Source organism: Microcaecilia unicolor, chromosome 12 (genome assembly GCF_901765095.1).
Source record: "Microcaecilia unicolor chromosome 12, aMicUni1.1, whole genome shotgun sequence".
NCBI classification, from domain to species: domain Eukaryota; kingdom Metazoa; phylum Chordata; class Amphibia; order Gymnophiona; family Siphonopidae; genus Microcaecilia; species Microcaecilia unicolor.
In genome coordinates, this window is record NC_044042.1 from 107639098 (window position 1) to 107653191 (window position 14094).

At 48.0% G+C, this 14094-nt stretch overlaps 1 protein-coding gene across 1 annotated transcript in view; it reads left to right on the forward strand.

Moving 5' to 3' along the window:
* Positions 1-10549: 10549 nt before the first annotated feature.
* Positions 10550-14094, forward strand: part of ETV4 (ETS variant transcription factor 4) — a 125114-nt gene continuing 121569 nt past the window's right edge. The window contains exons 1-4 of the mRNA XM_030220966.1: positions 10550-10700; positions 11417-11532; positions 12899-12989; positions 13203-13250. Of these exons, the coding sequence (XP_030076826.1) occupies positions 11479-11532; positions 12899-12989; positions 13203-13250 (193 nt within the window). The 5' untranslated portion in view covers positions 10550-10700; positions 11417-11478. The remainder of the gene's footprint in view (positions 10701-11416; positions 11533-12898; positions 12990-13202; positions 13251-14094) is intronic.

Here is a 14094-nt window from a genome sequence, read left to right on the forward strand (position 1 = left end):
GTCCCAAATTCCTTGTTGTCTTCTTGTAAAATAATGAGTGAGCCTTACAAAAAGGTCAGTCTCTGTGATTATCCGCGCAATCACAAAAAGCATCACCACTGCCTTAAGTTAGAAAATGCCACCAGTGGAATTCGTAGCATGGCATGTTGCTACTCTTTAGGATTTCGGAATCTTGTTATTGTTTGGGATTCCGGAATGTTGCAGTTATTTGAGATTCTACATGGAATGTTACTACTCTTTGGGTTTCTGCCAGGTACTTGTGACCTCTTTAACATTGCTTTTGACTGGTAACCACTTATAACCACTCGCCTCCACCTACCCTCCTCTCCTCCTTCCTGAACACATTAATTGATTTGATTTGCTTACTTTATTTTTTTGTCTATTAGATTGTAAGCTCTTTGAGCAGGGACTGTCTTTCTTCTATGTTTGTGCAGCGCTGCGTACGCCTTGTAGCGCTATAGAAATGCTAAATAGTAGTAGTAGTAGACCTGGATTGACCACTGTTGGAAGCAGGATACTGGGCTACATGGACCATTGGTCTGACCCAGAATGGCTATTCTTACGTTCTTTCAGCAGGCATAAGTCCTCACGCCCAAAGATAGGCATGTGAATCCACTGTAAGCGGTATCCTATTGAGGTTGCTTAAAGCAACCTTTATAGAATTGATCAGATCAGATCTGAAGAAGGTATCGCCTTTGAAATATAATCAAAAAATGTATTGCTAGTCCAATAAAAAGGTATCATCTTATTTATTTTTCATGTTTTTTTTAAATTTGTATTTATTACAGTTAGAATGTAGAAATTGGAATTTGGACTTCTGAGTCAGGATGTGCTAAATTCCAGTAGTATTTTAGAAAAGAATCTGCCAGTGTAGAGCTTTTCCTAAAATGTGACCGTCGATGGGAAAATAACGATTAAAGTTACCAGAAACAAAAAAAATGAGGTTTTAGTATTTCTATTAGAGCAAACATTTTGTTATACAACACTCCAAACCCCACCCTTTTATGTGAAAAAATAAAAGTTACAGAAGTTGAAACAGGTCACTGCTTTTTTTTATCTATGACGTATGAAAATCAACCTTTAGCCATGTTTTTCCAGAGATGGTCATAAATACAGGAACATGTGGGGATTTAAAAAAAACTTTATTCTTTATTAAATTTTCACATTTGGTACAAAATAAACAAGTAACAACAGGAGTGGCCTAGTGGTTAGGGTGGTGGACTTTGGTCCTGGGGAACTGAGGAACTGAGTTCGATTCCCACTTCAGGCACAGGCAGCTCCTTGTGACTCTGGGCAAGTCACTTAACCCTCCATTGCCCCATGTAAGCCGCATTGAGCCTGCCATGAGTGGGAAAGCGCAGGGTACAAATGTAACAAAAATAAAATAGATACTACTGGAGATTCTACATGGAATGTTGCTACTATTGAAGATTCTACATGGAATGTTCCTACTATTGGACATTCTACATGGAATGTTGCTACTATTGGAGATTCTACATGGAATGTTGCTACTATTGAAGATTCTACATGGAATGTTCCTACTATTGGACATTCTACATGGAATGTTGCTACTATTGGAGATTCTACATGGAATGATCCTACTATTGGAGATTCTACATGGAATGTTGCTATTCCACTAGCAACATTCCATGTAGAAGGCTGCGCAGGCTTCTGTTTCTGAAGCAGAAGCCTGCGCGGCCACATTGGTGATCTGCAAGGGCTGACTTCTACATGGAATGTTGCTACTATTGGAGATTCTACATGGAATGTTGCTACTATTGGAGATTCTACATGGAATATTGCTGCTATTGGAGATTCTACATGGAATGTTGCTACTATTGGAGATTCTACATGGAATGTTGCTATTCCACTAGCAACATTCCATGTAGAAGCCTGCGCGGCCACATTAGTGATCTGCAAGGGCCGACTTCTACATGGAATGTTGCTAGTGGAATAGCAACATTCCATGTAGAATCTCAAATAGTAGCAACAGTAGAGGAGTGGCTTAGTGGTTAGGGTGGTGGACTTTGGTCCTGAGGAACCGAGTTTGATTCCCACTTCAGGCACAGGCAGCTCCTTGTGACTCTGGGCAAGTCACTTAACCCTCCATTGCCCCATGTAAGCCGCATTAAGCCTGCCATGAGTGGGAAAGTGCGGGGTACAAATATAACAAACAAAAAAAACAAAAACAAAAAAATCTCCAACCGCAACCTAAACATCAAACACGATGCAAGGTAAAAATAGAACAGATAGATAATAGTACATCTAGAGCATTCTGGGTAATTAACAGTAGAAGAAATATCAGTGTGAAACCAAATAAAAAACGGTTGCCAACATTTCTCAAAGTCGTCTAAGATAAGCTTGCCGTAAATGTTGCTTGACAGTTCCGAGCATGTGGTGGGAGGAGCCACCTTAGAACTGTCAGCATCTAGAACAGGAGTATCCAGCCTCGGTCCTTAAGGACCGCAACCAGTTGAGGGGGTTTAGGATCTCCCCAATGAATATGCATGGCATCTATTTGCATACATTGCCTCCATTGTATACAAATAGATCTCATGCATATTCACGTGGAAATCCTGAAATGCCAACTGAGAAAGGGCCAAGGTTGGACACTCCTAGATCCTGTATTTTGGTATTTTAGAACCTAGATAAGTAATTAGAGTCTACAATTATCATCACAATCAACTGGGGGGAGGGCAAAAACACTGAGGGCCTTGTTTACTAAGGTGGGTTAGTGTTTTTAGCATGCCTACGCTTATAACCGTGTAGACGCCTATAGGGATACTGTAGACACGCACATGGCTAACACCAGGGGCGTAGCCAGACAACAGATTCTGGGTGGGCCTAGGCAAGAAGTGGGTGGGCACCAAGTATTCTTCACCACCACCAAAAAAATATCTCAGCTGGCGAGAAAACGCTTCTTTCCACCTTGGCTTACCATCAAAGGGAAGTCTTCAGCTGATAGAGCTTGGGATCTCCACCAGCTACCACTAAACATATGCTACTGTTGGGTGGGCCTAAACCCTAAGTGGGTGGGCCCTGGCCTACCTAGGCCCACCTGTGGCTACGCCACTGGTTAACACGCGTTTTGTTCAGCATTGCATCAGCAATTACAGAACTTATGGGCAGGGCAGGAGAGTAGTTGGTTTTGGCCCCTCCAATCCAAAAGGTGCTCTGCTGCACCAGTTGCATAGCCAGACCTGCTATTTTGGGTGGGCCCAGAGTTAACTTGCTTAGAGTGTTTCAGGGCCCAGATGTTACATGTGAACTCACAGTAACATAGCTATGGCTGGGCACAGTTTCACCCAGTGGTGGTGTCTCATTGCCCCCTTTCCCTTCCCTCTGCAGGCAACCCCTTTCTATGACACCCCCCAAGCTCAAAGTCTCAGAGAGAGGGGCTGGATAAAAGGGATGGAACGCCTCTCAGCTTGTAACTTAGGCCTCTTCAGCTTGGAAAAGAGACGGATGAGGGAGGATATGATTGAGGCCTACATAATCCTGAGTGGTGTAGAAGTGAATCGTTTTCACGTTTTCAAAAAAGTACAAAGGCCAGGGGACACTCAATGAAATTACGTGGAAATACTTTTCAAACAAATAGGCGGGAATATTTTTTCACTCAAAGAACTCTGGAACTTTTCGCTGGAGGATGTGGTAACGGCGATTAGCGTATCTGGGTTTAAAAAAGGTTTGGACAACTTCCTGAAGGAAAAGTCCATACTCTGTTTTTGAGATGGACATGGAGGAAGCCGCTGCTTGCCCCGGGATTGGTAGCATGGAATGTTGCTACTATTTGGGTTTCTGTCAGGTACTTGTGACCTGGATGCAGGCAACTGGGCTACATGGATGGCTATTCTACAGTTACAGTTAGTTAATTTATTGTCCTCTAAAGCCAACTATATAGGTCATAGGAGATTACACTATCTAGGAAGATACACAGTAGAAGTAAAAATATTGTTTCCATAACTAATAAACATCTTAAAGCACCTAGTTATCATTTGTAAAAACTTGAAAGCCCAAGATTAAAACTCATAGGAAATTGTCATTTCTTAAGGGGGTGCTGTGCTGAAAGTGCCATTATGGGGTGGAGAACACAGTTAAACTATAACCTAACTGCCCTAACTGTGGGTGACTTTGAAGAAGAATGAAATATGCCTTCTAAGCTCTCTCTGCCTTTGAAGCATCTGTAGAGTCAGTTTTAGGCAGGGCTTTTTTTGAGGGGGGGTACTGAGTACCGGCACCTTTTCCAGTGTCTCCTAAAATTGACCCATGGACCACAAGTTTAATGAAAGAACTCAGGCTCAAGACACCAATTCTGCCTTTGTCATAGATTCTGTGACTGGTTGCAGCAGGGGGGGGCTGGCTATTGTGGAGCGAGTCCCTCAGTGATCACCCCACCCCTGAAGGGTGGCCTGGCATTTGAGTACGGGCACCTTTTCCAGTGTCTCCTAAAATTGACCCACGGACCACAAGTTTAATGAAAGAACTCAGGCTCAAGACACCAGTTCTGCCTTTGTCATAGATTCTGTGACTGGTTGCAGCAGGGGGGGGGGGGGCTGGCTATTGTAGAGTGAGTCCCTCAGAGATCACCCCACACCCGAAGGGTGGCCTGGCATTTGAGTACGGGCACCTTTTCCAGTGTCTCCTAAAATTGACCCACGGACCACAAGTTTAATGAAAGAACTCAGGCTCAAGACACCAGTTCTGCCTTTGTCATAGATTCTGTGACTGGTTGCAGCAGGGGGGGGGGGGCTGGCTATTGTGGAGCGAGTCCCTCAGTGATCACCCCACCCCTGAAGGGTGGCCTGGCATTTGAGTACGGGCACCTTTTCCAGTGTCTCCTAAAATTGACCCATGGACCACAAGTTTAATGAAAGAACTCAGGCTCAAGACACCAATTCTGCCTTTGTCATAGAGTCTGTGACCGGTTGCAGGGGGCCTGGCTATTGAGGGACGGGTCCCTCAGTGATTACCCCACCCCTGAAGAGTGGCCTGGCATTTGAGTACGGGCACCTTTTCCAGTGTCTCCTAAAATTGACCCATGGACCACAAGTTTAATGAAAGAACTCAGGCTCAAGACACCAATTCTGCCTTTGTCATAGATTCTGTGACTGGTTGCAGCAGGGGGGGGGGGGGGCTGGCTATTATGGAGCGAGTCCCTCAGTGATCACCCCACCCCTGAAGGGTGGCCTGGCATTTGAGTACGGGCACCTTTTCCAGTGTCTCCTAAAATTGACCCATGGACCACAAGTTTAATGAAAGAACTCAGGCTCAAGACACCAGTTCTGCCTTTGTCATAGATTCTGTGACTGGTTGCAGCAGGGGGGTGGGGGGGCTGGCTATTGTGGAGCGAGTCCCTCAGTGATCACCCCACCCCTGAAGGGTGGCCTGGCATTTGAGTACGGGCACCTTTTCCAGTGTCTCCTAAAATTGACCCACGGACCACAAGTTTAATGAAAGAACTCAGGCTCAAGACACCAGTTCTGCCTTTGTCATAGATTCTGTGACTGGTTGCAGCGGGGGGGGGGGGGGGGGGGGGGCTGGCTATTGTAGAGTGAGTCCCTCAGAGATCACCCCACACCCGAAGGGTGGCCTGGCATTTGAGTACGGGCACCTTTTCCAGTGTCTCCTAAAATTGACCCATGGACCACAAGTTTAATGAAAGAACTCAGGCTCAAGACACCAGTTCTGCCTTTGTCATAGATTCTGTGACTGGTTGCAGGGGGGGGGGGGGGGGGGGGGGGGGCTGGCTATTGTGGAGCGAGTCCCTCAGTGATCACCCCACCCCTGAAGGGTGGCCTGGCATTTGAGTACGGGCACCTTTTCCAGTGTCTCCTAAAATTGACCCACGGACCACAAGTTTAATGAAAGAACTCAGGCTCAAGACACCAGTTCTGCCTTTGTCATAGATTCTGTGACTGGTTGCAGCAGGGGGGTGGGGGGGCTGGCTATTGTGGAGCGAGTCCCTCAGTGATCACCCCACCCCTGAAGGGTGGCCTGGCATTTGAGTACGGGCACCTTTTCCAGTGTCTCCTAAAATTGACCCACGGACCACAAGTTTAATGAAAGAACTCAGGCTCAAGACACCAGTTCTGCCTTTGTCATAGATTCTGTGACTGGTTGCAGCAGGGGGGTGGGGGGGCTGGCTATTGTGGAGCGAGTCCCTCAGTGATCACCCCACCCCTGAAGGGTGGCCTGGCATTTGAGTACGGGCACCTTTTCCAGTGTCTCCTAAAATTGACCCACGGACCACAAGTTTAATGAAAGAACTCAGGCTCAAGACACCAGTTCTGCCTTTGTCATAGATTCTGTGACTGGTTGCAGCGGGGGGGGGGGGGGGGGCTGGCTATTGTAGAGTGAGTCCCTCAGAGATCACCCCACACCCGAAGGGTGGCCTGGCATTTGAGTACGGGCACCTTTTCCAGTGTCTCCTAAATTGACCCATGGACCACAAGTTTAATGAAAGAACTCAGGCTCAAGACACCAGTTCTGCCTTTGTCATAGATTCTGTGACTGGTTGCAGCAGGGGGGGGGGCTGGCTATTGTAGAGTGAGTCCCTCAGAGATCACCCCACACCCGAAGGGTGGCCTGGCATTTGAGTACGGGCACCTTTTCCAGTGTCTCCTAAAATTGACCCACGGACCACAAGTTTAATGAAAGAACTCAGGCTCAAGACACCAGTTCTGCCTTTGTCATAGATTCTGTGACTGGTTGCAGCAGGGGGGGGGGGGCTGGCTATTGTGGAGCGAGTCCCTCAGTGATCACCCCACCCCTGAAGGGTGGCCTGGCATTTGAGTACGGGCACCTTTTCCAGTGTCTCCTAAAATTGACCCCCGGACCACAAGTTAATGAAAGAACTCAGGCTCAAGACACCAATTCTGCCTTTGTCATAGATTCTGTGACTGGTTGCAGCAGGGGGGGCTGGCTATTGTGGAGCGAGTCCCTCAGTGATCACCCCACCCCTGAAGGGTGGCCTGGCATTTGAGTACGGGCACCTTTTCCAGTGTCTCCTAAAATTGACCCATGGACCGCAAGTTTAATGAAAGAACTCAGGCTCAAGACACCAATTCTGCCTTTGTCATAGATTCTGTGACTGGTTGCAGCAGGGGGGGGCTGGCTATTGTGGAGCGAGTCCCTCAGTGATCACCCCACCCCTGAAGGGTGGCCTGGCATTTGAGTACGGGCACCTTTTCCAGTGTCTCCTAAAATTGACCCACGGACCACAAGTTTAATGAAAGAACTCAGGCTCAAGACACCAGTTCTGCCTTTGTCATAGATTCTGTGACTGGTTGCAGCGGGGGGGGGGGGGGGGGGGGGGGGCTGGCTATTGTAGAGTGAGTCCCTCAGAGATCACCCCACACCCGAAGGGTGGCCTGGCATTTGAGTACGGGCACCTTTTCCAGTGTCTCCTAAAATTGACCCATGGACCACAAGTTTAATGAAAGAACTCAGGCTCAAGACACCAGTTCTGCCTTTGTCATAGATTCTGTGACTGGTTGCAGCGGGGGGGGGGGGGGGGGGGGGGCTGGCTATTGTGGAGCGAGTCCCTCAGTGATCACCCCACCCCTGAAGGGTGGCCTGGCATTTGAGTACGGGCACCTTTTCCAGTGTCTCCTAAAATTGACCCACGGACCACAAGTTTAATGAAAGAACTCAGGCTCAAGACACCAGTTCTGCCTTTGTCATAGATTCTGTGACTGGTTGCAGCAGGGGGGTGGGGGGGCTGGCTATTGTGGAGCGAGTCCCTCAGTGATCACCCCACCCCTGAAGGGTGGCCTGGCATTTGAGTACGGGCACCTTTTCCAGTGTCTCCTAAAATTGACCCACGGACCACAAGTTTAATGAAAGAACTCAGGCTCAAGACACCAGTTCTGCCTTTGTCATAGATTCTGTGACTGGTTGCAGCAGGGGGGTGGGGGGGCTGGCTATTGTGGAGCGAGTCCCTCAGTGATCACCCCACCCCTGAAGGGTGGCCTGGCATTTGAGTACGGGCACCTTTTCCAGTGTCTCCTAAATTGACCCACGGACCACAAGTTTAATGAAAGAACTCAGGCTCAAGACACCAGTTCTGCCTTTGTCATAGATTCTGTGACTGGTTGCAGCGGGGGGGGGGGGGGGGCTGGCTATTGTAGAGTGAGTCCCTCAGAGATCACCCCACACCCGAAGGGTGGCCTGGCATTTGAGTACGGGCACCTTTTCCAGTGTCTCCTAAAATTGACCCATGGACCACAAGTTTAATGAAAGAACTCAGGCTCAAGACACCAGTTCTGCCTTTGTCATAGATTCTGTGACTGGTTGCAGCAGGGGGGGGGGCTGGCTATTGTAGAGTGAGTCCCTCAGAGATCACCCCACACCCGAAGGGTGGCCTGGCATTTGAGTACGGGCACCTTTTCCAGTGTCTCCTAAAATTGACCCACGGACCACAAGTTTAATGAAAGAACTCAGGCTCAAGACACCAGTTCTGCCTTTGTCATAGATTCTGTGACTGGTTGCAGCAGGGGGGGGGGGGCTGGCTATTGTGGAGCGAGTCCCTCAGTGATCACCCCACCCCTGAAGGGTGGCCTGGCATTTGAGTACGGGCACCTTTTCCAGTGTCTCCTAAAATTGACCCACGGACCACAAGTTTAATGAAAGAACTCAGGCTCAAGACACCAATTCTGCCTTTGTCATAGATTCTGTGACTGGTTGCAGCAGGGGGGGGCTGGCTATTGTGGAGCGAGTCCCTCAGTGATCACCCCACCCCTGAAGGGTGGCCTGGCATTTGAGTACGGGCACCTTTTCCAGTGTCTCCTAAAATTGACCCATGGACCGCAAGTTTAATGAAAGAACTCAGGCTCAAGACACCAATTCTGCCTTTGTCATAGATTCTGTGACTGGTTGCAGCAGGGGGGGGCTGGCTATTGTGGAGCGAGTCCCTCAGTGATCACCCCACCCCTGAAGGGTGGCCTGGCATTTGAGTACGGGCACCTTTTCCAGTGTCTCCTAAAATTGACCCACGGACCACAAGTTTAATGAAAGAACTCAGGCTCAAGACACCAATTCTGCCTTTGTCATAGATTCTGTGACTGGTTGCAGCAGGGGGCCTGGCTATTGTAGAGCGAGTCCCTCAGTGATCACCCCACCCCTGAAGGGTGGCCTGGCATTTGAGTACGGGCACCTTTTCCAGTGTCTCCTAAAATTGACCCACGGACCACAAGTTTAATGAAAGAACTCAGGCTCAAGACACCAGTTCTGCCTTTGTCATAGATTCTGTGACTGGTTGCAGCAGGGGGGGGGGCTGGCTATTGTAGAGTGAGTCCCTCAGAGATCACCCCACACCCGAAGGGTGGCCTGGCATTTGAGTACGGGCACCTTTTCCAGTGTCTCCTAAAATTGACCCACGGACCACAAGTTTAATGAAAGAACTCAGGCTCAAGACACCAGTTCTGCCTTTGTCATAGATTCTGTGACTGGTTGCAGCAGGGGGGGGGGGGCTGGCTATTGTGGAGCGAGTCCCTCAGTGATCACCCCACCCCTGAAGGGTGGCCTGGCATTTGAGTACGGGCACCTTTTCCAGTGTCTCCTAAAATTGACCCACGGACCACAAGTTTAATGAAAGAACTCAGGCTCAAGACACCAATTCTGCCTTTGTCATAGATTCTGTGACTGGTTGCAGCAGGGGGGGGCTGGCTATTGTGGAGCGAGTCCCTCAGTGATCACCCCACCCCTGAAGGGTGGCCTGGCATTTGAGTACGGGCACCTTTTCCAGTGTCTCCTAAAATTGACCCATGGACCGCAAGTTTAATGAAAGAACTCAGGCTCAAGACACCAATTCTGCCTTTGTCATAGATTCTGTGACTGGTTGCAGCAGGGGGGGGCTGGCTATTGTGGAGCGAGTCCCTCAGTGATCACCCCACCCCTGAAGGGTGGCCTGGCATTTGAGTACGGGCACCTTTTCCAGTGTCTCCTAAAATTGACCCACGGACCACAAGTTTAATGAAAGAACTCAGGCTCAAGACACCAATTCTGCCTTTGTCATAGATTCTGTGACTGGTTGCAGCAGGGGGCCTGGCTATTGTAGAGCGAGTCCCTCAGTGATCACCCCACCCCTGAAGGGTGGCCTGGCATTTGAGTACGGGCACCTTTTTTTGCTAGAAAAATTGCACTGGTTTTAGGGGATGCAAACAGGGAAGTTGCCCTGGGCCCCAAGCCCGCCTGGAGCTGAAGGGCATATAGCCAGCAGGCTGATTTCAAGGTCCTCTCCTTAGTTTCTGCGCTGAGACCACCAGCCCTGGGTAAACTCGACTTTCCCTTCCTGCCCTGCAATGTTATGGCAGGGAATGAACTTTCCAAGTTCCAACTTGAGCTGTTTTTTTTTATGAATGAGATCCGAGCCCTGAATGAAACACTAGGCCGGGAGGGGGAGGGAAGAAAGAATGCCAACACGATTGGCTGACAGAGTGGCGCCCCGCCTTCGCCTCCGCTCTGATTGGTCGGAGCGTGCGCGGGGATCAGGCTTCATTGAGAGAGAGAGAGAGAAAAAAAAGTCTATGAAACAAAAGACAGAGGAAACCCGAGAGCATGAAAGGAAATTCAGCAGAGCTGCGTCTCCCCTGGGCAAACAAAACCGAGGAGGAAAACAAGCCCTTGCAAAATCAGCAGTGGAGATTTTCCTGCAGAGCTGAGCAGAAACATTGAGTTAAAGCAGCAGCTGCAGAATTCAGGTGAGAAGGGGCTGCGTGAAGGTCAATTCTCAGTGACCACAAGTTCTTACTGGGGTGCAGGTTCCAGGTTAAGGATCTTTGCTGAGCGCCCCCCCCCCCTTTTCTTTTTAAGTGCATGGAGGACGGTGTAAGGCACGCTACAACAAGTCTCCATTTATGCAAAGAGGGGAGGGGTAAGGAAAAAGTAAAGCAAAAAATATGTAATTACATAAAAACGCGCTGTTTCCAATGCCACTGTGAGCATAAAAGTTTTTGTGTGTGTAGGAGCTTACAAAAAGGTAGGATTTATGCATGGGGGGGGGGGGGGGGGGAAGTGTCCTTCTTTATACCTCACCAAAACCTACTTAAAATTACTTAAGTTTAGACCACAGATCTTGTGATAGAGAGCGACCATTTTTCGTTTCCTAGGGGGTTGCAATCGGAAGTAATTAAATCCCCTCCTTAAAAACAGATTTAAAATGCGTTGCTTAAAAAAGATCCCCCCACCCCCGGTCTAGAAGAACTTCAGATTCCACACACTACCTATTTTTGTTTCTAAATATATTGGCAGATCCGCTCAGCGAGTGCCGGATCTTGCTGCATCTCGATTACCCGCAGGCAAAGCTCGCTGGCTCGCGCTCTCTGGCCTTTTTTTTGTGAATGGAGCTCATTATCCATGCATGGTTCCTGCCTTCCATTCATGTTTTTCAGCCTCCGTCTTTTCCTCTACTCTCCAGCCTCCGCAGGGGGATTGGAAAACAGAAAAAGCCTGACTCAGATGCCTACGAAAAGTTAACCAATGGACCACAGAAGGAAAGGCTATTTGGATCAGCAAGTCCCATACACTTTAACTGTAAGTATGTGATGTTGTGCTTTGCTTTCTCGAGTCAATTGAGATTTCTGCAAAGTTGTGGAGGAGGTTAGCGCTCTCTCCTACCTCTTGCTTCTGCTGCATTCACCCCTCCCCTCCAATATATATCTAGCTTTATTTATGTATTTATTTATGACATATCCCACATTATCCCAAACAATTTTGAGTTCAATGTGGCTTATAATAAATAGTGTAGGATATATAACAAAGAATAATGCATAAGAAAGAAAGTAATTTGTTGTATATGTAAATATACATATATATTTTTTAATTTTATTTTATACACGCTGTATTTAATATGTAACTAGTGCAACCAAGCCCGTTTTGTCAAAAATGAAACGGGCCCTAGGAGGGCTCTCGTCTAAGCGATTTCTCCTCTCCCATCCCCTCTGTGTCCTGTGATTCTGACCTCCCCTCCATGTGCAGCAATTCTCCTCTGCCCTGCCCTCCCTTCTGTGTCCCAAGATTCTCTCCTCGCCTCCCATCCCCTCCATGTGCAGCAATTCTCCTCTGCCCTGCCCTCCCTTTTGTGTCCCAAGATTCTCTCTTCGCCTCCCATCCTCTCCATCCAGCAATTCTCTTCCCTCCCTTCTGTGTCCCGCGATTCTCCTATCCCCTCCATCCAGCAATTCTCTTCCCTCCCTTCCGTGTCCCGCGATTCTCCCCTCGCCTCCCCTTCATGTCCAGCAATTCTCTTCCCTTCCTTCTGTGTCCCGACTCCCGCGATTCTCCCCTCGCCTCCCATCCCCTCCATGTCCAGCAATTCTCCTCTGCTCTGCCCTTCCTTCTGTGTCCCGCGATTTTCCCCTCTCCTCCCATCCCCTCCATGTCCAGCAATTCTCCCCTCGCCTCCCATCCCCTCCATGTCCAGCAATTCTCTGCCCTTCCTTCCGTGTCCCGCGATTCTCTCCTCGCCTCCCATCCCCTCCATGTCCAGCAATTCTCCTCTGTCCTCCCCTCCATGTCCAGCGATTGTCCTGAGCCCTGCCCTCCCATCCGTTCGTAACATCCTGACATCAGCTCGCCGCCAGCGTTCCCTTCCCTCTCACTGTTCCACCCTCCTCTGACGTCATTTCGTCTTTACGCGAGGGCGGGACGATGAGAGGGAAGGGAACACTGGAGGCTTGCTGACGTCAGGGTGTTATGAACCCAGCCAGCCATAGAACGTTGAGGTACAAATTATTATATAGATGGGTATATTAAAGCTGTCTCTGAAACACATTCAGGTAATTTTTAGCTTTCTCCAGAATTTGAAATAGTAACCCTCCCCCCCGGGTTTAAAATGACTTTTTAATTGCGGTTTGTCTCCGGAGGATGGCTTGTGAAGCTCGTGTGTTCTCTCCCATAGAACCCCCAAGGAAATGGGAGCTTCAGCAGACCCTTAATGCCCATCAGAAGCGATTTAATGGACACGGAACTGCCTCCTCAGGAATCAGAAGGTAAGATAAGTCCCCAGTATCGACCGCTAACAAATGACAGAACAGTAAAGTCTCTGTATAGCTTTCGTGGTGTGTCTTTGGACTCCCTTTTTCTAATCAAAGGCAGGGCACCCATCTTCCAATCTGACAAGATGGATTCTTTTGTGACCGAAACGTTTTAGCAGAGATATTTTCAGTAGTTCGTTAAGTAATCAAACCGTTTTGTTTTTACAGATCTCTTCCAGGATTTAAGTCAGTTTCAGGAGACGTGGCTGACAGAAGGTGAGTGTGTCTTTTTCCCTGTTTTTGACGTACTTTTTTAATTCATTCTTCATTTATTTAGCGTCCCTGATATTAAACGTTTAAATCGTTTTTCTTTTCATCCGTGCCAGCCACTGGGTTTGTGTAAAAGTAGAATTATGAGTTGTGCTGTTATGCTGTGCATCCGCTTACGAAAGGAGCTTGACTTCTGGTCCGTTTTCGTTTGCCTTGTCTGCCTGTAGTGGCCGAGACTTAAGGTTAATATGTTGCTTCCCAATTGCTAGTCGATGTGTTTTTTGTTTTACCTGCAAAAATTACATTAGGATGTATACTTTAGTAAAAACCTCCCCGTGATTGAAACTTCATTTTCCCTGAAACAGCAGGCTTGTTTGATTTATAAGATGTTTTGCTTAGGACTTCTGTCTTTGAAAGAAAGCTAAAGCAATCCCTTTGAGTCCAATTAATGGAAACTCGAGTCTGGCTAATGGACTCTTTTATAGGTGTTCTGTCAGCAGTCGACCTTAATGGCTGCAGTTGTGCAACACCAGTTAATCTGTGTTTGAATTTAAATTTCTAAACGTGTAGGGACACCTAGGAACATAGACTCCAAAATCTACGCTGAGATCAGAGCATTCTTTATGGCTAGGACATTAATAGAACCCCCAACCCGCAGTTTTAACATTGCTTGGTATCCTTTCTGATAAGTACAGATTTCTTTGATTGCATTCAGAGACTGGATGGTTAGAGTTTTCTCACCTGTATGACTGAATGGATTAATAGGCAGCCACCAAATCAAAGCTAAGATATTAACAATGACTCCACCTTAGTACTGATTATTACATAGGAGGGATGGGGTAATGATTTG